At 36.1% G+C, this 24420-nt stretch overlaps 2 protein-coding genes across 9 annotated transcripts in view; one reads left to right on the top strand and one right to left on the bottom strand.

Moving 5' to 3' along the window:
- HACL1 (2-hydroxyacyl-CoA lyase 1) overlaps nucleotides 1–22276 on the bottom strand; it is a 38558-nt gene extending 16282 nt beyond the window's left edge. The window contains exons 1-12 of one of the 3 annotated variants that reach the window (XM_079114400.1): nucleotides 22136–22276; nucleotides 21846–21950; nucleotides 18751–18791; nucleotides 16503–16583; nucleotides 15100–15172; nucleotides 13358–13435; nucleotides 12167–12261; nucleotides 9986–10098; nucleotides 6910–7045; nucleotides 2702–2807; nucleotides 1152–1235; nucleotides 6–107 (exon numbers count right to left, since the gene is read on the bottom strand). In XM_079114400.1, coding sequence (XP_078970526.1) covers nucleotides 6–107; nucleotides 1152–1235; nucleotides 2702–2807; nucleotides 6910–7045; nucleotides 9986–10098; nucleotides 12167–12261; nucleotides 13358–13435; nucleotides 15100–15172; nucleotides 16503–16583; nucleotides 18751–18791; nucleotides 21846–21950; nucleotides 22136–22225 — 1104 coding nt within the window. In that variant the 5' untranslated portion in view covers nucleotides 22226–22276. Of the gene's footprint in view, nucleotides 1–5; nucleotides 108–1151; nucleotides 1236–2701; nucleotides 2808–6909; nucleotides 7046–9985; nucleotides 10099–12166; nucleotides 12262–13357; nucleotides 13436–15099; nucleotides 15173–16502; nucleotides 16584–18750; nucleotides 18792–21809; nucleotides 21951–22135 lie in introns of those variants that run through there. The other 2 variants (XM_079114401.1, XM_079114402.1) reach the window with 2 other exon arrangements.
- The window catches only part of BTD (biotinidase), a 64067-nt gene that overhangs the window by 1879 nt on the left and 37768 nt on the right, over nucleotides 1–24420 (top strand). For 3 of the 6 annotated variants that reach the window (XM_079114416.1, XM_079114420.1, XM_079114421.1), the window contains exon 1: nucleotides 22451–22590. The exons of 1 other annotated variant lie outside the window; for it this stretch is intronic. The gene's annotated coding sequence lies outside the window, so the exon portion shown is untranslated. Of the gene's footprint in view, nucleotides 1–22274; nucleotides 22591–24420 lie in introns of those variants that run through there. 2 more of the 6 variants (XM_079114418.1, XM_079114417.1) reach the window with 2 other exon arrangements.

A 24420-nucleotide genomic window follows, 5' to 3' on the forward strand; every position in this document is an offset into this window, starting at 1 on the left:
GTTACCTTGGATGCGGCTTCATTGTCCTTCATTTTTTCCCTCAGAGTATTCCACCACTTGCTCTCTGGAGGGTACTGCCATGGGGTTTTATCAAACTGTTCTAAAAGCTAAAAAAAAAAAAACCACAAAAATGTTCTTTCCTTTTTGAAAATAAACTTAAATCACATTAATATAAAAATTTCTTCTTAAAGACACACTGCTTGCTATGCTATTCTACCCTGCACATTGCTCATACACTTGCTCTTCTTCTAGGCAAGAAACAACTGATAAATGGTAAGATGGTATGCTTTTGTATGCGTTAGTGGGGATTTCTGCCAGATACTGGGATTCCTATAGGACAGAGTGAATTGCCACCTCCTCCGTACCTCACAGGCAGGGACTTAAGCGCTTTCCAGTCTGACACTGAAGGAAAACAACCCCCTTCCTAGAACCCTTATAGGAAGGCTGATAAATACCCAGTCCTCTAATACAAACTCCAGAGTGATTTCAAATGTGATTGGGGATGCAGCTTAATATTGTGTGCTGGGGCTGGGGAGATAGCTCAGTCGGTAGAGTGTTTGCCTTGTAAGCACAAGGCCCTGGGTTTGATCCCCAGCACCCCAAAAAAAAAAAAAAAAAAATATTGTGTGCTTATGGTAACAAATATCATCTAAAATCAAGTGGTAAATGTGATGACATTTTATCACGTCACAATGGAATATATAAGTTTTTTACAAATAATAAGAACCTGGACAAGTCATTGATTACAGGCCTTTGGGAGAGTAAAAAGCTCTTTATTAACTAAAACAAAACGACAAAACAAAAACAAAATACACCTTAAAAATTTTTCCAGTGTATAAATCATTTCTTGGCTATAACTTCAATTCCTTTGGAAGTTGTATTATAATTTTTCAGAGAGCTAGATCTTACTTAGTAAATCTGTTTGCCTACAGAGTGACTTTAAGATACTTTTAAAGTACCTTCCCAAAATGCTTAACTTACACAAATATGAGTTATGCACAAGAAGTCAGTGTTACCACATTCCAAAATTACACTTAAGAGTAAATTTTTAGATATTAATAGATCTGTCACCAAGCTAATCAAGACTGTAACATTCTTAAGAACTGACTTTTTCAATCCACATAAGCTAAAATCCAGGCAAAAGTTCTTACCTGTTTAGTAACTGCATTTATGTCTCCTAACAAAGTCACAGCAGGTCTTACGTTATTCCCCAATTCTTCTGCACAGATATCAACCTAAAAGAGAGCAAAGGCTGAAGAACGAGTCATATTTATTCTTCAAAATCTTTATATTCATTAAAGTTGAATAAATTAATTGTGCATATACATGATAAAATTTGATATTCAACTCAAAAAGTTCCTTGATAAAAGTAAAAAAAACCATAAAACTATTCAAGTATCATAGCTAGTATAGAAAAGCTCCTCATCTTCCATCATTTTAAAATGTACTCTATGGAACTCTGGTATTATCCCATAATACCAACAGGAATCCATTTGAGCTGATCAATTACAATTTTTTAATCTAATCAATAATAAGAGGGTTAGACTCAAATACACTTGGGATTCCTATCTAGAGCAGGGGTTCTCAAATTTGAGCATGTATCAGAACCACCTAGTGGGCTTTTAAACCATACATTGCAGGAGTCCACCTCAGGGTTTCTGATTTCATTACATCTGGGATGGGGTACAAAAATGTGCATTTCTAATAGGTTTTCTAGGTGATGCTGATGCTGGTGGTCCAGGGACCACATTCTGAGAAACATTCCTAAAGCATGGCATGATTATTTTCCATTTACTCACAGGTTCCACTTCTGGAGGGCCATAGACAAGTGAAAATGGCTTTTGCAAGAAGGAACAATTTAGCTACCCTGAAGGGGATGCATTTTTGTTGGTAATAAAAACAAGCTGTCAGGAGGTGGCAGCAGGTATAACCCACAATCTTGCTTGTATGTGGTTTTTAGTTCTCAATGACCCATGTGGGAAAGGGACTACTAGAAGTTGACTCCTTAAGAGGTAAATGGCAAATATGTCAAAACACATTTTACTGTCACATAAAACTAAAAAGAACAAATAAAATTTTAAAAAAGTAAATGGCAGGCTGGGAGAAAACTGTAATTGCAGCTGAGTCATCAAACATTAAATGGAATGAGGCCAATCTATAAAACAGAGCTCATGTCACTATGTAGGTAGTTCTTCCCACAATATAGAAACTGGCTTATCTAAAGAGGGTCAGCATGACAGAAGAATCAAAGAGAGGTCAGAGTATTTTTCACACTGTTAAATGGTGTAGGTAAAAGCAGAGTAGTTTAGAGATTTCCAACCAAGGAGTGAAAGTTTTGGCTCTAAAAGAAAAACTCACTCCATTAACAACGCTGAATGTTTCATTCTTATCTCCCATCCTATTTAAGTCTTGCTTCTCAACCTTTAAATATGCTTGAACTTTGAATTATGCTTTTCAAACTATTTGAAACTTTATTTTGAAAGGTTTTCTGGTCAGAAGTGAAGTGGAACATTATGTTTTGAAGGCTTGAAAGGGCAGATAACTTTAGGGCCTGTAAGCATGTTAAGACATTTTTAAAAGCCTACCTTTGTAAAAAGAGAAAAGGTTCTGTACAAAAGCCATAAAGAAAGAGAACTGACAATGGCTGAGAGGAAGAACAATGAACCACAGACAGCTATGATCTGAAATCTTTCCTGGGTACCTGGATAAACTTCACATCTGGCTGATATCTTGGAGGCAGTCCAAAATGTAAAATCCAATTCAGTCTGGCACCAAATAACACAATCACATCAGCAGATTGCAAAGCCCTATTTAAGAAAAAAAATTGGATAAAAACACAAAGAGTATTTCTATATTTCTTATCTAAATTATTCTGAAATTAATTTTGGAAGTATTTTAAATGTCTAGATAATATGGAGTTTACATTAAACTTATGAATTGGCTTCTGAGGTAAATTTGATCATACAAGCTAAAATAATTTATAAAACCATTCTATTTTGTAATAGAATGGTGATAACAGAATAGTAATCTAAATGATGAATTAAGTAGAATAAATATTATCATAAGTTGTATCTATAATCAATTTGATTTATCACTAGAAAAATTAACGTAAGTTCCTATAGATAGTCCTGAAGAAAATCTCAGAAAAAACATAAAAAAGCCAAGTTAACACCAATAATATTATCAATTGTAAACTATCATTCATATCCTGGCATATTTTCATCTAGTCTTTTTTTCTATGCAAGCATATTTTTACACAACTGAGTTTACATAATACAGTCCCATGCACTTTTGCTTATCATAAACATTTTATCATTAAGTTCCTAAACAAAAATTTTAAAGGTTACATGTTTTGTTTTATTTTGTATTTTTGGTACTGGGGATTGAACCCAGAGGCACTTTAATCACTGAGCCAAATCCCCAGTCCTATTTTGTATTTTATTTAGAGACAGGGTCTCACAGAGTTGTTTGGGCTTCATTAAGTTGCTGAGGCTGACTGAACTCGAAATTCTCTTGCCTCAGTCTTCTGAGCCCCTGGGATTACAGGAGTATACCACCACGCCCAGGGAAAGTTACATGTTTTGCTCAACACATATGCCATAATTTATTTAATGTTCTCCAGTGCTGGGCTACACATCTTTTCTCTCCCTCCCTTCCCTCCACCTTGTGCTGAGACTGGAATCCCAGGCATCATGCATGCTAGGCAAGTGCTCTACCAATAAGCCACATTCCCAGCACTCTAGAAATAGGTATTTTAAGACCATCAATTAATATTTCTGAATTGCTTTCCAAAATACATTACTAATAGTTTTATGTTATACACATTAGTATTTCTAATCTTCATTAGATTCTAATAAAGAAGCTATTTTAATATAACTTCTAATCTTTTTTAATGTTTAATTTTTTATTTTATTTGTTCTGATTAGTTGTACATGACAGTGGAATGCATTTATACGTTTTGATAGATCATACATAAAAGGAGTGTAAGCTCCCATTTTTCTGATTATACATATTGCAGGATGGATCACTTCGGTCATGCAGTCATACATGTACATGAGGTAATAATGTCTGTTTCACTCTACTATTATTCCTTCCCCCATAATCCTTCCCATCCCCTTCACTAATGAGTTTTATTTTGATATCCACATTGACACTAACATAGCCACCCTTGCTTTATGTTTATTTCATATATCTTTGCCCAACCTTGTTTTTAAATTGTTTCATTTTGATAGCTCTTATAACACATACAGTTGCTGTTATTAATCCAATCTGAATGTTTCTACACTTTTTCTAATACAGTTTATTATCATAAATTGCAGTGAGGTTTGTTTTGGTTTTTACTCCTCTTTGTCCTGATTTCTGGCTGACTCCCCTTTTCTCTTTCCATACAGGATCTGTTTTTATTGCTTTTGCTTCTTCAGTGATGAATGTGATTTTTACGGAAATTCAGATATCATTTCAAGTACGGTTAAAAAAGAATCTTCATACACTAGGAGACCCAGTTTAACAAATATAAAATCTGCAAATGGCAGAATGGATTAGTTTTTCAATACTCCACTACTCTTTAAATTACTGATCAATTATTTATAGTCCTTTGCAATTCTTTTTATACTATGTCATTAATATTATCTTCTCAAAAATCTGGTTAGAATAAAGATAAACTTCAGTTCAACCTAAGTCATAATATTAAAATAATAGTATAAGAATTAATTTGGTTACTATATAAAGCATACTGAGTAAAAAGTAAAGGCATGATCTAATAAAATAGCAGTAAACAAGAAACACAAACAGCAAGTATGACATTTTACTTTTTGGGGGGGGGATATAGGGATTGAACCCAGGAGCACTTAACCACTAAGCCATTCCCTAGCCCATTTTGTTTTTTTATTTTGACACAGAGTCTCACTCACTAAGTTGCTAAGAACCTCTCTAAGATGCTGAAACTGGTCTTAAACTTGTGATCCTCTTGCCTTAGCTTCCAGAGCTGCTGGGATTACAGGCATGTGTCAACATGTACAGCTGCAAATGTGACATTTAAAAAGTTCTCAAAATTAATTTTAGTCCATGTGTGAGACTATGAAAAAATCAAATGCATGAGTGAACTATGGACAGGGAAGGAGGGAATGGAATTGAGAAAGATCTATAAAGGACTGCAAATTAATCTATAACTTTTTGTTTCTAAAAAAAAAAAAAAAAAACCTAAAGCAACTGATACAGTTGAGTAGTGGCTACAGAGGTGTTTATTAAATTATTCTTTCTATATATTTAGACTAACTTGTAATCAAGAAATTAAAAGAAAAAAAGTAAGATATATCAAAAAGTGTGTTTCAAAACTAAAAGAAGAGGCTTCCAGGGCCAGGCAAGCTTGGGCATAAGCCCACTACAGCTTAGCTCTCCCAATGGTTACAAGGGGAAACTGAACAAAATTTAAAAAGCAACTACTTGAGGACTGTGAAAAGTAAACAACAGTAGGAAGACTGGGAGAGGAGTTTAAAGACTGAAGAAGCAAACCCCCGCCCCCCCCGACACACACCCCTTTCTCTCTCTCACTTAGTAGTGCAAGCTAGAGTATGAGGCGAGAAGTTCAGGTTTGGTTTTGTTTTCTTCCTGCCCCCACAACCCTGCTCTTGTAGACTTCATTGTGATTGTTCCCAAGAAGCCAAAATTATAAGAGAAATGTCCTCTTTTAGGTAAAAGGAACTAGAAAAAGGGCCCCCCTGTGGTCTAAAGCTATGGTATCAGTCTCCATTGTTTTTTTTCTTCTTGCTTGCCTAACTGTGGTACTATAAAGCAGCAGCAGGGGGCTGGAAAAGGGACTTCTGGGAAAAAAGAAAGTGGAGGTAGGGAGCCAGAGAGATCCTAGAGAGGAAAGAAAAGAAATCCCCAATTCTGGATATGAACTAGCAAGTGTCTGGGCTCACCCTGATAAGCTAGGGAACTGCAAACAGACTCAAAACATCACAGCACAGTCTCTGAAATGGAACTGACTCTGGAACTAGTACTCCCACTTAAGTAGGAGAGAATCTGCAGTCTGAACCTAACCTAAACTAAATAGTCAATTGCTTGGTAAAAAACAAACAAACGAAATCAACATTCTAGAGGATTTTAATATAACCCTGAATCTCATAACCTATTATTAGAAAATTCAGGATATAACCCGAAATTACTCAATACAGAAAAATGTGACAATTCTCAAAAGAAAAGATAGTAAATACATGCTAATTCAAGATGTCCCAGATGTTGGAATTACTAAATAAAGACTTTAAAGCAGCTATTATAACTATGCTCCATGAAGAGTAAAGAAAAAATTTTTAAATATAAAAATTCTGAGTATAAAAACAGAAAATGTAAGAAATAAAAGGATTTTTAAAAAGTGAATAGATACTTGGGAAAATATCAAAATATTTGTATCACTGGAGTTCTATTAGAAGGAGCAATTGGTGAAGAAATACTCTATGTATGATCTATCAAAACATGTAAATGCCTTCTACTGTCATGTACAACTAATTAGAACAAATGAAATTTAAAAAAAAATTTTTTGAAAAGTTTCTAAATTTGGAGAAAGACAAAATTTACAGATTCAAAAAGATCTGAAAACCCAAAGAAAATCATGTCCAGATATATCATAATTAAACTGCTAAAAACCAAAGATAAAGAAAAAATCTTGAATGCAGCCAGAAAAAAGAATACAATACACAGAGAACAAAGATTAAAATGACTGTAGATTTCTCCACTAAAACCATAAGAGCCTCGAAGAGACCTGGTAAATCTTTATACATAAAGTCCAAAAAAAAGCAGGGTGGGCTTAAAATTACATGATTCTCTCAAGATTCATTAAGATCACAGAACAATTTAAGTTAACCTAAAATTTGCTAGGATATTGTATTTAAAATGTGGAATGCCACATACCTGGATCTGGCTGCAGATACACAATTTGGATGGTTGTCAGGGACAACACCTTTCCCCATCGGGGTAGGCAAAAATGGCAATTTACATTGCTCCACCAACTTCCTGATACTCTCCTCTGCGTGGGCATAAGCAGCACCTACAAGAAATGCAAATGTACTGGATGATTTAGCTAAGCTTGGCACTGGGACCATAAAAACAGTTCATATGAAATTGCTTTTAGATCTCAAATACTTTCCTTCTGCTTATACATAGGCTTAAACACAAAAGAAATCATGACTATAGTTTTTATCTCTGATATTTTAAAGTGCTTAAGAAAGTAATAATTCTAATTTCTCCTCAATAATATTATAGTCTGAAGAATGTCCACCTCTAAACAAAAGTTACAGCATGCACCTCTTGTTGATGTCACTTACCTGTTCCATGCTAAGGTCCTGCTGAACTACTAACCAGAATTTACTAAATACACTGTATTTACTGGGAGGCCCAGGTGGAACTCTGCCCTGAAGGAGAAAGGCTCCCTTCACACATTGATCTCCATTACCAGCAAATCTAGTCTACACAGAGTGCATTAGTCTGGGGGGCTTAAGTTCCTTTTAAGCTCTGCAGATCTTCCTATGGGTTCTAAAATGCTGTAACTGTAATAGGGCTAACTCGAGTAGGACACATACTTGTTTTTTACAAAATATGCTTGCAGGGTAACCATGTCCTGGACATTGAAAATATCTACTATTTGTTTAAATACAGGAATAATTCCATTTCTAATGTTATCAAGGCCATTATTATTCTTAGCTATTTTATTCTTTTTTATGGTTAATAGAATGCTCTCAATATTTAGAATTTAAATTCTTTACTGAATCCTAGTAAACAGTACAGTGTACATTCAGGTCCAATCACATTCCCCCTACAGAACCACCCTGAATCCTTGCTCACACATATACAATGAAAAATAGTTTCGTTGATTTCATGAAGCAAGTTTTCTAATTCTTCTTCTTGCCTCAATGACTATACACTCACTCTCTCTTCCTAGACTGCCTTTGCTCTCCTTGTCACTTGGTCAACTATTACCCTGTTTTTCAAATTACAGCTGCTATGTCATGCGCTCTGGAATGTCTTTGCATCACCTACACAAGCCAAGTGTTGCTGCTTTCCTTGAGAAGCCACCTCGGCCTCTCTACACACTAAGAGTTTACTGCACGTATCTGGTATCAGGCCTATTCCCCTCTAGGCAGGAATCATTATTCTTCTGTATTCCTCATGAATTTTTTTATAATCCCTGCCTTATCATAAGTACTCATCGAATGTTTATTAAAGGAAGAATGAAAACTAGCATTCACTGAGTGCTTTCCACATATGTTGCTATTTATATCCTATTGAGGGAATTAATATTCCTATTTTACAAGCGAGAAACTCAGAGCAGTTGCTTGCCAAAGTCACAGTTGGTACATCATAAAATGCATTCAACTCAGCTGACCTCAATTTTTTTTCAGTTGTTTACTAGTTTCTTTAAAACTATGTTTAGTTTCTATGTGGTGTCTAACTAATTGATAATTGATTAGCATAGTCATAGGTTGCTGGGGGCTGTGCCATGTTGACTGTGCCAGGGCAGTGCCTGATCACATCGGCAGCGAGGAGGTTAACTGACATAAGCACACTCAGGTGATTTATCGTCCACGCACACAGTGTATGCGCATGTGTTCTCAAGCACTCCTAATTGTGCCTGCTTGGACAACTAGCGTCTTGCTAATCTTTGCATAAGAGGCGTGGCCCTGCTCTCCGCCTCCTGGAGGTGATATAAGTGTAGACGGAGCGAGACAGCAAAAACACACAGCAGCAACTAGCAGAAAGAAGCAGCGCAGCAGCTAATAGGGAAACACAGCAGCTAGCAAAAGAAGTGGCAAGAAGAAAGAAAAGACAGTGGAACGGCAGTTAGGAAGAAGAAGCGGCTAGCCGATAGAAGCAGCGAGTAGGGGCAGCGGTGGAAGGCAGATCGCAGAGCGGAGAACTGAAACGCATCATTAAAGCACCTTAGGTAGACGCACCCTTAGTTCACAGGATGCAGGATGCACCAGTAAGAAGCAGCAGACCTTAAGTGAGGCATAGCAAGTCTCTCTTCCTCTAAGCTCTAAGCAAAGCCTGTCCTTCTCTCAAAGTCTCTCTTAAGCAAAGTCTCTTTCTCTCTCCTCTCAAAGCAAGTAAACCTCATTTCCTCTATCCTCTATAAACAAACAAGAAATCAGCGCACTAAAGAGAAAGACAGAAGTAGCTCAGTTTCCAGTCCACCACCCATAAGACCCGTGCAAATTGTTGCTGCAAGCGGTGACAAAATCCACAGATTTTGTACCGCAAAGAGCCAGCGACAATAGGTGATCCCAGTAGCCTCACAAAAATAAATTTCTGACCAGATTATAAATTGCTTTGGTACACCACCTCAGGAGAAAGCAAATAACAGTTTGTACCAAAAGCCTTAAAAATATTTTGACTTAGTTAATTCTCTTTTGGGGGATATGTCTTAAATCCTAAATAGATAAAAAGCTTTAGGTACAAATATTTTCATCACAGCTACTATAAACACACGAACAGTAAATATTGAGCAGTAAAGTACTAATGTGTATGTGAATAGACATTAAAATTTATATTTAGGAAATAATTTTAAGATGATGAAAAATGTTACAATGTCAACTGACTGAGGTACAATACAAAACTGCCTATATGTTATGATCAAACTATGTAAAATATGCACAAAAAATGGAATAGAAAAGTACTAATGGTTAAAAATGTTTTCCTTGGATGAAGAGATTTCTATTTTTCTATATTTTTCAAAAATTTTTATAATAGAAAAAAAAATACATCTTACTTTTAAGTCCTAAGCAATTTAATACATATTTCTTTATAAGAATGAGATCTTTGAGCAATCAAGGATAATTCTATGATCTGAAAACTAATAATGTAAAATGAAGATGAAGAAAACTTTTATTCCAGTTTCCAACATTAGAGCAGACAATAAATGAAAATAATTCCTAAAGAGAATCAGCATTCTTTGAAATGCCTCGCAAGATTTAGTCCTATTCAACTTTACCTTTCCCAATGATGAGAAGGGGCTGTCTGGCATTCCTAATGACAGATGCTGCCATACACACAGCAGAGGTTTCTGCCATGCTAACAGGAGGTGGCATACAGCACTCCTTATACCTGTGAATAAGAAGCTCTCTTAATCAAAACAGGTCAAGGTCACAATTTCTTATTGTGCAAATTTCAAATACATAAAAAGGTAAAAAAAAAATAGTATAATAAACTCCATACACTCACCATGTAGATTTAACAACTGATACCATCTTACCATCTTTGCTTCACTCATACACACATGCCCATGTTTTTGTGAGTCATTTTTTATGTATCTATTTTTAGTTGCCGATGGATACCTTATATCAATAAATATTTTATTTATTTTTAGGTGGTGCTAAGCATCAAACCCAGTGCCTCACATGTGCTAGGCAAGTGTTCTACCATTGAGTCACAAGCCCGGCCTCCCCACCATTTTAGGATAATTACAGGTATCAAGATATTTCACCCTAAAAAATTCCTAATGCAGCTGTAAAAGAGAAGAACCTTCTAATACACAACTATAATATCACATCTAGTAAATTAACAGTTCTTCCCTAATGTCTAATAACCAGTCAAACAGGTAATTCATTGACAGGAGACATGTGTCAACAGCTTTGCACTGTAACAGCAGTAACAGTAGTTACTGTTGTAATATAAATACCATACTAAAAACTAATTATTTAATGCTATATGCCACTTTTTCTCATTTAATTTTCAAAACAATAAAGTGAGGTATTAAAATGACCTCATTCACCACTGTGGAACAAAGACTCATAGAAAGTAACTTACCCATGATCCCCAAATGGCACCTGGCAGAGACTGCACTAAACAGTCTTTCTGTCTCCAAAGTTCACACTGTACCTCACTATTCCCTCAGAATTCACTATTTCCACTCACTAGGTAAGTGAATAATATAGCCTTACAATATGTATTAGCAAAAGAACTTACTGAAATTGTCCCAGTTAAGCATTTCTCTACAAGTCCTCACTGTGATTATTTATTCTAATAAAAAGGGACATTCAACCTTCATGAAAATGTAAAAGGCAGTTTATAATAGTTATAACTTATCTGAGCCTCACTTTTTATCACTCCTTAATATTATTTTGATTATCATGTTCAGGTATTATACAGAATAAATGCCCTTTTTGTCTGACTCTCCCCAAAAAATTAATCATCCCTGGTATACTGAGTAAATACCCTGGGGCCCACTTTCTGTAATCAGTAGAGAACCACTTCCACAATAACAAAGTCCACAAAAATTATGACTTTATTTTGGTGCTAAGGATCAAACCCAGGGCTTCATGCATGCTAGGCAAGTGCTCCACCATTGAGTTATATCCCCAGACCAGGAAATGATCATAACAATGAAAAAAATATTATGATAATATGAAGTAAATAAGGTAGAATATAAAACTATCTATATAGTATGAATATATGTAAACCATGCACAAAAAGAGAAGAGAAAAATACTAAATGTTAAAAATGTCAATTCTTAGATGAAATGATTTCTACTTTTCTGATTTTTTTTTTCACAAAATTGAAAAAAAAAAAATTTCACTAGTAAGACCAAGAAAATATCACTAAAGCACCAATGGTCCACAGTGGCAGGAATGCATTAAATAATTCCCAAGTGATTCATGAACCCAAGTGCCATCCTTAACAGGATGAATGAGATACCAGGGAAAAAAGGGTTTTTATACTTATTTTCACTCAGTGTTTAAGAAATAAAAGGATATAACAAATCATAGAAACATCTGTGTTAGAACACTTTAAAATCATACAGAGAGCTAGACATACATTTTTTATGCTGAGTCACAATAACTTCTACACAACCACCTCATCTCTTGGCTTATATTAGGAAGACTGTCAGTAACCCAGTAATGGGAAAATATATTTATGGTTACCAGGGAAAAAATATCAAATGAGGAATGCAGGAAGTTCCATGTAATTGATTTAAAAATAAAATCCCAAAATAGTTATGAAATAATACCATTTTAACTAAGAAAATTAAGCCCTTTGATTAGGATTCAGTTGAATTACTAAATTGTCAAAAGTTAATATAACTAGAGATTAACTTATAAAGTACTAGGTAAATTCTTTTCAAAAGGTAAGCATTATGATAGTGCAATAAAGAATTCAAATGACTATTACTCACTTTATAGAATTCACATTCATCTGGAGGGTCACGAAATCTGCAGGTATGTCAACATAACAAGCACCTGGACGACCGTAAATACTGCTTCTCACTGCCTATGTTTATCACAGAAAGATTAAAAAAAAAACAACTCAATCCTTATTATCATATTCTACTCAAAGACAATTTATTTTAGCTTTTTTACTTGAAGATAATTTAAAACTCTGAAATAAATACTATTTTAATTTTTCTAAACATCCTTAGTTGGAGGAAAAATACAACTATAATTAAAATTGAAATGTCCTCCATTAAGTCTACATAATTTGGAAGATTTTTTTTTTGTTTAAAAGGAGAGATTAGACAGATGTGGTGGTACACAATGTAATCTCAGTATCTCAGTGACCCAGGAGGCTGAGGCAGGACTGCAAGATTGAGGCCAGCCTGGACAACTCAGTGAGACCCTATCTCAAAATAAAAAATAAAAAGGGCCAGGGATGTAGCACCCCTAGATTCAGTCCCCAGTACTGAAAAAAAAAAAAAAGGTGGGGTGTGGGGACAAGAAAGTATTCACTTAGGACTTCAAAATTCATGTTCTATTCTACTTTCATCTTGGAAATTATTCACTAGGTTCTGCATGCAAAGTGTTAATACTGTAATGTGTACTTTGACCTGCTTCTTAATCCTAATAATCTGGCAGAGTTTTCAGAAGCTGTGATGTTGTAATGTGTAATATCATTTTTAGAATTCATGGTTTTGAAACAGCTCAAATGTATATATAAATGGATAGCTAAAATAAAACTGTATTACGCTATTGTATTAACTAAGAGATAGTCTTACACCTAAGTATCAAATTTCAAAAATAATCTTTTGCAAAAACATAAAATAAAAAGAGTACCCAGGGGTTTAGTATACCCTTATCTTCACTTTTGCATAATTAAAATGATAATTTTAAAAACTAAAGAACAGGAGAAACTTTTTCCAAAAATAACTCATTTCATGTTTCTATAATTAAATGTAGTGATAGTGAACACTAAGATGTAAACAGTTCTGTAACAAGGTCATATTTACCAGTCTGGGTAGACTCCTAATTATCATTTTTATTAAGAATAAAAATAACAGTGCTAAAGGTGTAACTCAGTGATAGAGCATGTGCTTAGCAAGTGTGAGGCCTTGGGTTTAATCCAAAGGAGACCATGTTATTAAATACTGTACCTTTTCAATAACAGTGGGAATAGCTTCTATGCTACTTGGCCGGGCAGAGAACTTGCTATATAATCTACAAGCTTCCACCTATTTAGAAAATGAAAATTACTTAAAAATTCAGCTTACAAGCATATTACTCTTCTGAAGGAAGACAAAATGTCATTACTTTCTATTACATTTACAGGCAAGATGGAGAAAATGCATTTTAAGACTATGTCTTACAGGCCTATTCAAATCATAATCAAATTTCTAACAGGACGCCATTTTCATTTCTCAGACTGGCAAAAATTAGAGTTTGATAATACCCACCATCTACCACAACACAAGAAAACAGGTTCTCTCATAACTTCTGGTGACAGCATAAAGAGGAAAGAAAGTTTGTTAATGTCTACAAAAAAAATTGAGCAAGCATACCCTTGAGCCCAGCAATTCCACAGCTAGGAATACACAACTTCACCTCTTACATCTTATCTATTCTTATATTTCTACCTGTTTTTCCTTTTATGTTTGTTGCTATGCTGTCTGGAACATGTGATTTTAGTTGTGATAAATTTTCACTGTTTAATTTACCTTTAAACATTATATAGGAACTGTTTCTCTTGATAGTTTCTGGTATGAAATCTATGGAAAACTGGTCATCTCAGTGCCATGGGTATGACTGAATTAAGCTTATTCCTGAACTTTCTGTTTATGTTCATGTCTTTTAGTTTTAAGGACTTCTACAAAAAGCAGATATTTGGATTTTAAATCAGTGATCTTTCTCTTCAACTTTAAAATTTGCTCTAATAAACTGCTACTCCTTTCCTTATTAGGTAAAAAAAAATGATTATGATGGACAGTAGTCTTTTTTTATTCTCAATGATTGTTTCTGGAACAACCTTAACTTTCCTTTTAATCATCTTACCTGCTTTACTTATTTTTTCAGATATATCAGCATCTTTTAAATAATTATTAGTATTATACTTCATTAACAAGTAAAATTTCAAGTCCCTTGTAAGTATATAAAAATAAAACATTTGCATTAACTTTTACCAAAGTCTAGAATTTCTTATTAGTTCATTACATGTAAAATTCCATTTGGGGTTGTAGGTGTAGTTCAGTGGTAAAGTTCTTGCCTAACCCATTTGAGGCTCTAGTACTGCAAATTTTTTTCTAAAAATTGTTTATATTTCGAAGTTCTCACAATTTGGTTTTAATTTTGCTTTTAACTTTATCCTGTAAATTCTCAAATATGTTTATATTGTGTCCATCATTCACTCTCACCTATTTACTTTCTACAACTATTCTTAAAACTGTAATATTTTGTTGAAAAAAATCTTTTAAATTTCTTTTACTTTTAAAATGCTTTCCTTCTTCCTTCCTGTCTTCTTTCTAAAATAAAAATAAACTTGTCCATAGTCTTCTGATAACCACTTTGAATAGGAATTTTCCTCTCAACTTTTTATTTCCATGAAGTTTGGGAAGCATAGTCCAAAGTCATTTTTATTCCCACTTCCGGCTCTTAGAAAAACTTATTTTCAGAATTTAAAATTCTGCCAATTTTGGTATATTTCTTGAAAGCCTGATCCCAAGCACAAAATAAGTTCTTTTTGAATATTCCCCTGAGATTGTCTTTTCGGGAAAATTACTTTTAAATTACCTCAGGCACCTCTAATTTATGCTTTTTAAAATTTTTATTTTGCAGACAGGAGTTCTTATATCTTGTCCATAATTCTTATGGTATATAACTGTGTTGCTAAAATATCAGATACCTGAGGAAATTCTTGGAAGGCTCCCATTGTTTCCTGACTTCTTTCAGAGGAACCACCAATCACAATCAATGGCCTGAAATAGTAATATTTGAAAAAGATAACTACAGATGATATCATTTAAAACTCTCTACAGAGTGTTCAATACATAACAAACAACTCAATAATGCTAAAGAGAAACAGAGAGAGAGAGAGAACAGATTACATCCTCCCTTAGAAACTATAGATTAAAAAATACTTTGGAGGCAATGTGGTAAGAGAACCCTTCCTCAATTTCAGAAAAATGCAACATTTATAGTAAATGTTTTTCCTTATCCCTGCCTCATACCTTCTGGATGCTGATGACAGACTAGCAGGAGTAGAGACATAAAATAAATTTTTATGTTCTTCTTGTTGTTCATGGGATAGGGGAAAGATAAATTTAATACTTTCTTAGGTAAATCTATTTGGAAATGGTAAAAATGAGTGACATTCCTCAGCAATAAAACTGTTATCCCTTTAAGGTGAAGAAAAAAAACTATACAGCAAAACTAAAGGTACTCAAAAATATCAGATCCTGAAGTAGATACGGAAGGGAAAAGGCTAGGAAAGGAGAAAAAATTAAATATGCTACAAACTGATCAGAACATAACCCCCTTCAACCTGATCTTATTGGTAAAGTACCAGGATTAAAGGCAAAGTTAGAGAATAAGTACCAAGCAATTTATAAAGCAAACTCAAATACAAGAATATCAACTGCCTTGCTAACTATGTAAGACAAAGTGAAGAATTAAGACAAATTTTTAAATACTAAACTGGGAACTTTAAAAAATAATTCTTCACTTAAAGCAAACAGAACTATATAAACACATTCACATACATACACACATATATATATACAAATATACATACAGAAAGAGGGAAAGAAACTCTAAAATCTTAACAGTATTCATCTCTAAGTAAAGGAATAAGAGTAATTTTCATTTTCCTTATACTTTTTAAAATTGCCTATATTTATGGTATCAATATGGTGTTTTGATATTCATACACACAATGAAATAATTACTATAGCAAAATTAACATTCACCATCTCAAATAGATATTTTTTATTTGTGTGGTAAAAAGACCTGAAATCTACTCTCTTAGGCAAGTTTCCTGAATACAATACTATTAATTAACAGAACACAATATTAACTATTGTCCTTATGCTGTACACTAGGACTCTAAGCTTATCTATCCTACATAACTAAAACCTTGTATCTTTTGACTCACCTCCCACTTACCCCTTTCCCTGTTAATCACCTTTCTATTCTGTTTTTATATATTAGAGGGTTTTTCCCAGGTCTTTTCACCCCAGATCAGTTCTACTCAGTAAGATTACAAAGGACATTTTAAGAAAATGTTTTCAATAGTAATACTTTGATTACCAACAGTTCATATTTGCATTTGCCATACCGCCCAAGGCATGGATGAGACCTGGGCCAGAAACAACAAGGCATACTCCTGGCCTAGAAGCAAAACAGAATTTATCTTATTAAAAGCAGATCAAATTTACAACTGAACAATCAGAATAAGCCCCCCAAATTTCTTTTTTTTTTTAGCTCTGGAAACTGAACCTGAAGGCTTACGCATGCTAGGCAAGTGTCCTACCACTGAAGCACATGCCCAGCACTTTTAAAAATTTTATTTTGAGACAGGGTCTAGCAAAGTTTCCTAAGCTAGCCTCAAATTCGTGATCCTCCTGCCCCTGCCTCCTAAGTAGCTGGGATTATAGATATGTACGACTGTGCCCAGTCTAGCAATCTCATTTTTGAACTAAACATTTTTGGTCCATAACAGCAATTGAGTCTTATCATTTTAGGGTGAAGTACAGCAATCCTCTTGAACTTAAAAAAAAAAAAAAAGGACATAAATGTCTTTATTATAATTGGTAGAAAAATTATTAGAATATTTATTTTAAAAGATGACTATACAAGACTTCTTGTAAGAAATAAGGCTTGTATCATCTTCACATTGAATTTCTCTACCCTCTTTCATATTTTGCTTCCATTACATGTGGGCTAAAACAAGTTGACTTCATAGAGAAGCATTTTGGAAATGGGTATAATTTGAATGAAGAAGTCGATTTTTTTCCATTTCTTAACAAATAAATGTCAATTGACCTTTGATAGTAGAGTAATTCTAAACATAGTGTTCTACCAAAAATCTTTTCCAACTAAAGTTGAATACTTTACCCTAGATATGACTTTCTAAGCCTAAAGCACTCAAGAAAAAGATATTTTCACATTGAGTTTGCCACTTTTCATAATTTCTTAAGAATCATTAAGACAGACTTTAAAATGCATTAACTAATCACCAAAAATTAAAACTTCTAGAATAGTACTGACAGAATGTTTATACAGTCCAACAAGTCAGTCACTCCACAGATGGTTACTGAGCACTTGAAATGTTGCCATCACAAATAAGGGACTATAGTTTAATGTTACTCCATTTTAATTAATTTAAATGTAGTCACCTATGGCTAAAGCTAGTATACTAAACAGTGAAGTACCAGAAGTTCATTAAAAGAAACAAAACTTGTGCTGGGCACGATGGCACAAGCCTATAATCCCAGCAACTTGGGAGGTTGAGGCAGGAGGATCTCAAGTTCAAGCCCAGCTCCAGCAACTTAGTGAGACCCTGTCTCAAAATTTAAAACAAAACAAAACAAAAAAAGAGCCAGGATGTAGTTCAGCAGTAAAGTGCCTCTGAGTGAATCCCCAGTACCAAAAACAAACAAACAAACAAAAATAACAAAATCTTTGAAAGTATAAACTTGACTATTCCTTAATCATCATTCCAGCATTTTTTTAAATTAAGGCATCAGTGACTATAATTTAAATGTTTTCTGGGCTAAACAAAAAAGATCAAATATTGTTCATATGTAAATAGAGTGATAGAAAATGGCAAAAAGATGTTATTTTTTGTTGGCCTATTTTTTTCACACTGAAGTTCAGAAGATCCCTATCAAAGAGGAAGGACTATGGTGAGGTCTAGACTTTTGAGAACCACTTTTGTCTATATTTCTTAGCAGTTAAATTACTTATTTCATTTTTGGAAATAAAAAAATTAATAAAGATAACATGTGAAAAAAGGATACAAATAATAATAGGAGTCCAAATTCTGCTTAAAAAATACATGTATGTAGAAAAATAACTGGAAGAAAATATGACAAATCTTAACAACATGGAGTTAGAGGTAATATTAGTTTTCTTCCTTCTACTTTTCTATATTTTCCAAGTTTTCTAAAATGGGCACTTTTAAAAATTACTAATTTTTAATAATGAAAGAGGGTTGAGTAGTTAGGCAATATAGATACGAACTAAAAATATGATAAGTGAATCAAGCCCTAACAATCTCATTTTGAACCAAGAATTTTTATATTCAGTGGGCTAGGGCAATCTGGACATCTTTGATAAGGTATGACTCGTTATCTCTGTATCTGATCATCAGTGATTCACTCCACAAAATGGAAAAGTGTTCTACCCCAAACACTTTCCTGGTATTATCCTTTTGATCTGACTCAGAGAGTTCTAATTTTTTTTTATCAATACTATCTTCTATAATCTTTTCAAATCAGATGATCTTTAGCTGAAGGATCATATCAATGAAACTGAAATAAAGACTTTAGCTTACCTGCCAGTCAGATATCCAACTGCAGAGGCAGCATAACAAGCCTACAAAGAAAGCACAATGGAACTTAATCAAGTATATTGGGATTCTCATACTCTAAGTATGAAAACAATTTATTACTAAATAGAATAGAATTTAAATGATAAAGAAAGAATTGGAAGACTTCTCATTTTAATGAGAAATGTGCTACCTGTAAATTTCAAATAATGGTTAGGTATCTAATCTCCAGTTTTTCAAGGAATTTGTCTCTATCATCTGTTATTTATAATATCCTTTTTATAGCTACTTACTTGAAACTGCTTAAATATCTTCAGGATCAATAGAAATGTCCTCTTTTTCTTATTACTAATACTGGTAATTTGTGTTCTCTTTCTTTTCATTTCTTGGGGGGGCGTGCTGGAGATTTAAGTAAGGGGACACTCTACCACTCAGCCCTTTTTATTTTGAGACAGGGTCTCCCTAAATTGTGAAGGCTGGCTTTGAACTTGCAGTCCTCCTGCTTCAGCCTCCTGAGTGCACCAACACACCCAGCTGTGTTTTCCTTCTTTTATTCTTTATCAGTCTCATAAAGGGTTTATCAAATTTATTGATTCTTTATTTTTATTTGGTACTAGGGATTAAACCCAAGAGTACTTCACCAAGCTACATCCTGCCCTTTTTATCTTTTATTTTGAAACAGCATCTCGCTAAGTTACTGAGGGCCTCTTTCAGTTGCTGAGGCTGGCCTCAAACTTGTGATCCTCCTGCCTCAGCCTTCTGAGTGCAGAGATTATAGGTGTGTGCCACTGTGTCTGGCTCCCCTACATTCTACTACATAATTGTGGCAAGTAACTCTGTACTTTGGCTTCTTCATCTATAAAACAAATGTAATTCAGTGCACTGCTGTGAGGACGAAATTAGGTGATCCATATTAAACACTCAGAATAGTGCCTGTACACCATAAGCTCTAAGCAGTTAACTTTCTGACAATCTACCTGTTAGATGATTAACTGACCGATGTGGCTTGGTTACTCTAAGGAAAGGATGAAATACAAGTCATAATCAACTACACCTTTCTCTTTAGCACAAACAAGCTCCTGAATGCCTTCTGAATCTATTCTCCTTTTCCTTCTGAATCATCCTGTCACTACCTTTAATTCAGGCACTAAGTCTTCCTTTGACTGCCATCAAGACTCAGGTTGCCTGACGGACATATGTGGTGGATGTCCCACACACATCTCAAACTCATATGTTCAAAATCAAATTTATCATCTCTACCCTCTAAATTGGCTCTTCCCTCTATATCTATATTCCCCATCTCAGTCAGTGGTATTATGATCCCATAGTCAAGCAAACCCCAAACCCTGGAATCACCTCCAGAAGAGCTTGCCCTCTCCTTCCTAGCTGGTGAATGCCTACTTATCCTTCAAGACAACTTAGGTATTATCTTCTGTGGGAAGCTCACCCTGAAGTCTTAAGTTTATCTGGGTACTCTTTCTCTGGGCTTCCATGGCACTTGAGATACACCTCTTAGTAGTTATCATATTATAATAAAATTGTCTGCATCTGTCTGTATAGCTATTTCACAAGTCCCTGAAGGACAGGAACCTTCATTCTTCTCTGTATCCAGTGCCCAACAAAGCACTTTAAACCTAAGGAATCCTCAACTAGGCTTTTAAGAACTGAAATAAAATGTCAAGCTGGAGTTTGTTTTCTGGCTTCTAACCTGATCCTTACTGGTTTATTTATTTATTTTGCAATGCTGTGGATTGAACCCAGGGCTTCCTGCATGCTAGGCAAGTATATTATCTCTGAGTAATACTACCAGTCCTGCTGTCCATACTGCATACCACCATGGATACAATTTTTCTAAAGAAAAGTCCTAATTATGTCTCTCACTTGTTTAGAAAAACTTTTACAGTCTCTCTACTTGTCTACTGTAAAAAAAAAAAATGAAAGTCCAAACTCCTTTTCCAGTTAGAGAATATTCTTCACAGCCTACATACTTTCAAACTATCTTGATGTACCATGAACAAACATTATCTCTACAGAAAACTTTTCCACTAGTAACCTACCCTGTGCTACTGGTTCACATAATGCAATCTATTGTGAGAGTTATTATACTAGATAAGTTTTTTCTGTATGTCTTGTTCTCATCGTCATAGATTGTCATCAACTTGAAGACTAGGTCTAAACCCAATTCTTTCTTTACATTCCCTCTCTCCTATTAATTATATAGCATAGTTTCTAGCATGTAGTATACATCCAATATGTAAATTTCCTGTGTAAAGAAGAAATCAGTGTCAGACATACTACTCCCAGAAAAACAGTAAAAAACCAGATCCAATTAACGGGTTAAAAACTTCACCTTGTCATACAGATAAAAGCATAGAAGGCAATTCCAACAAAAGTGGATTCTTGACCTTTTCAGACAATATTGCTGAGAGAAGGGTGAGGCTGGACTTGCAGAGGAAGCACTGTAAGCGGGCTGACAAAATTTTTAAGCTTCCTTTCCCTGTTTCCAAATAAGCCTCTAAGAAACAAGGTGGCATACTGTGGAGGAAAGACTAGAATTTGGGATACCTGTGTTTCAATCCTGCCTTTACCATTTGGGGTAACCTTTACCCTGCCCTGACATCTATTACATAACATGAGACTTGGCCCTCACTCATTCATTCCACAGTACTTACTCTCTCAGCACCTCTAACACACCAGGCATGGCAATATAGATGTGCAGTGAAGATAAAACATCTCGGCCCTCCTGGAGCTCACAGGCCAATAGGAAAGTCAGACTTCATTCAGAAACTGTCCTTTCCAATGCTGACATTTAGACTTGGCAGATCACAATACAGTATACGAGTATGATCAAGGTCTTGGAGCTAGAATACCTGAATTCAAATCCTGGCTCTGCCATTACCCTCTAAATCACCTCACGCAAGATAACAATCTCCCTGCATCTTCGTTCTCATCTGTCAACTAAGATCAACAAACAGTCATAATAGTGACGGATGCGTGCAAATCGCTGAAGAGTGGTAAACACTGGGTGTCTGCAACGAACAGCTGCTCCTATTATGGATTATTACCAATAATGCATCCGGCTACGTGAGTTCTTTACTCACAGCTTGCTCATTCCTCATTCCGATGTATCTGATGCCTAGCTCCTGGGCTGCAACAGCGATTTCGGTCACCGGGATGCCCACGACGCCAAACATGTACTCCACATTCTGCGGGAGGGAGAACAGGGAATAAACACCCATGTCACTAACATCCTTCCCTCCCTCCGGGGCACAAAAAGGAAATCCCTGTAAGATCCCACCCCCAGCGCTCCACGCTCTCCTCGTCCCCATGACAACGCCTGGGTCCCCAGCGGCCACCGTAGGAGCCTTTCACTCCAGAGTGTCCCTCATACTTGCGTCTTCAGGGCCTGGGCGATGACTTTGGCACCAGACACCTGCTCCTCGCTTCTGTCGCTCCGCTCTGCCAAGTTACTTTCTGGCATCTTCCACCTAAAAGTTCAAAGCACTCTGGCAGTCGACAGCCAAGCTGACAGTCACCCGGCAAAACAAACCCAGAGTCTGTCGCACGCCACCGCTGGGACTGCACCTCTGACGGCCCAAAGCCAGCCAACCGCTTCAAATAACGGGACGGAAGAGGCGGGGCTAAACTAGTCCGCTCCGGGCGAGGTGAGAATGTAAACAGCCCTCTCCCCGGCTCCTCCATTCGGCGGCGTAGGGTGTGAGAAGGAGGCGGGCCTAGCTGGAGGCCGCGGCCTATGCCGAGCAGGTAGGAAGGCGGCATCTCGGAGACCTCCCGCCCTGGTCCAAGACTCCTCCACGGTCCTGACCCTCTTCAGCACCGCGGAGGGTGAGTGGCGCATGCGCATGTGGGGCGGAAGGCGGCCCGGGCGCCAAAGAGAAGGGGGCGTGGCCCCGCCCCCGCCCCGACCGTTCCAGTGGCCTCGGGCAGGCTGCTCTAAGGCTGCAGCGATGTGCGAGGTGGTCTGTGGCTCGTGTTGTCATGCTGCTAAATCCTCTGGTTTCATGACTTGTGCCTTTGCACTTCTCAAATCGTACTAATGCACCTTACTTAAATCCGCGAGCAGAGGGATACTCTATTCCGGTTTTATTGGTGACACCCGTCTTCCAAGCAGGAGAGAAAGTAACTGGCTCACACCAGTTTCTGGTCCCCTGCCCTTTGACCCTGGAACCTCGAGAAATTCAACCCTTGCTCCTGACCCATTACTCTCTGTTTCTTTCTTTCCAAGATAGGAAATGCAGCTTTTCACAATTCTTAGATCAGTCCCTTCCCACAACCAGACCCTGCTCCTCAAAGCCTTTCAAAACACTTACCAATGGGAAAGATGCTTGCAGTGTGCAATTTCTAAGGCTATGCCCCAATCCTTAGACCACCTACTCAGTAACAAAGATAAACATTCAAAATAATTGGTAATCTAAGAGGGAGATTTCTTTGAAGTCTCAGGTTCATCTAAAAATCAATGCAGATTTTGCTTCTACTCCAGAATGTATCCATGTTTTAATGTAAAATGGCATTTTGTTTACGATTTAATAAGTACAATCAGATTTTTTTTGGGTGGGGGGGTACTAGGAATTGAACCCAGGAGCTCTATACCACTGAAGCACATCCCCAGTCCTTTTTATATTTTATTTTCAGATAGGGTCTTGCTAAATTCCTGAGGCTGGCCTCTTTCTATCCTCCTGTCTCAGCTTCCTGAGCCTCTGGGATTACAGGTGTGTACCACTGTGCCTGACTTAAATATCAGATGAGGTTTTTTTAAAAAATATTTTTAGTTGTAGATGGACACAGTACCTTTATTTTATTTAATAATTTTTATGTGGTACTGAGGATTGAACTCAGAACTTCACATGTGCTAGGCAAGTGTTCTACCACTGAGCTACAACCCCAGCCCTCAGATGAGTTTTGACAATTATGTATGCCTATGCAACTACCACCCAAAATGAAAATGGCATTTTATACTGCTTTACTGGCAAATAAAACTGACATTCCAGAAAGATGCAAAACATTCTTTCTGTGCTCTGCATGGTCCTTGGCATAGTGACTCCTGCCTCTGTTTGAGAAATAGGGACTACACTCCCCTTCATATGTGCTATAGTTTATATCAGTACTTGCATGACAGTCTCAACCCTCATTGCATCAGAATCACTTGGAAAGCTTTTTCAAAGTATGCTTGCTTGGGTCTTACCTCAGATCTCTGAAGCAGCATCTTAGAACACTTTAGGCACCTGTATTTTTATAAGCTGCTGCCTGATTGTGTGTGTGTGTGTGTGTGTGTGTGTGTATGTGTGTGTGTGTGTGTTTTAGTAGGGAATGAAACCCAGGGGTGCTTTACCACTGAGCTACATCCCCAGCCCTTTGTTTTTTTGGTTTTGAGACAGAGAGTTTCGCCATGTTTCTGAGGCTGGCCTCAAACTTGCAATCCTTCTGCCTCATCTGGGATTACATGTGCCACTATACCTGACCTACTACCTGATTTTGATTTACTTCCCAAATTAGGAACCACTAGCTCTGTACTCATGTTGGAGGCATGAGCTAATAGTTAAATATATGATTGCCAAACTATTACCAAAATAATACTGTTGACAAACTTGGATATACAGGTTCAAGGCTAAACCTATTTGATATTGACAGGACAAACTTCATAGATAGTCGTCAATT

The sequence above is a fragment of the Sciurus vulgaris genome (assembly GCF_902686455.1).
Source record: "Sciurus vulgaris genome assembly, chromosome: 16".
Classification (NCBI taxonomy): domain Eukaryota; kingdom Metazoa; phylum Chordata; class Mammalia; order Rodentia; family Sciuridae; genus Sciurus; species Sciurus vulgaris.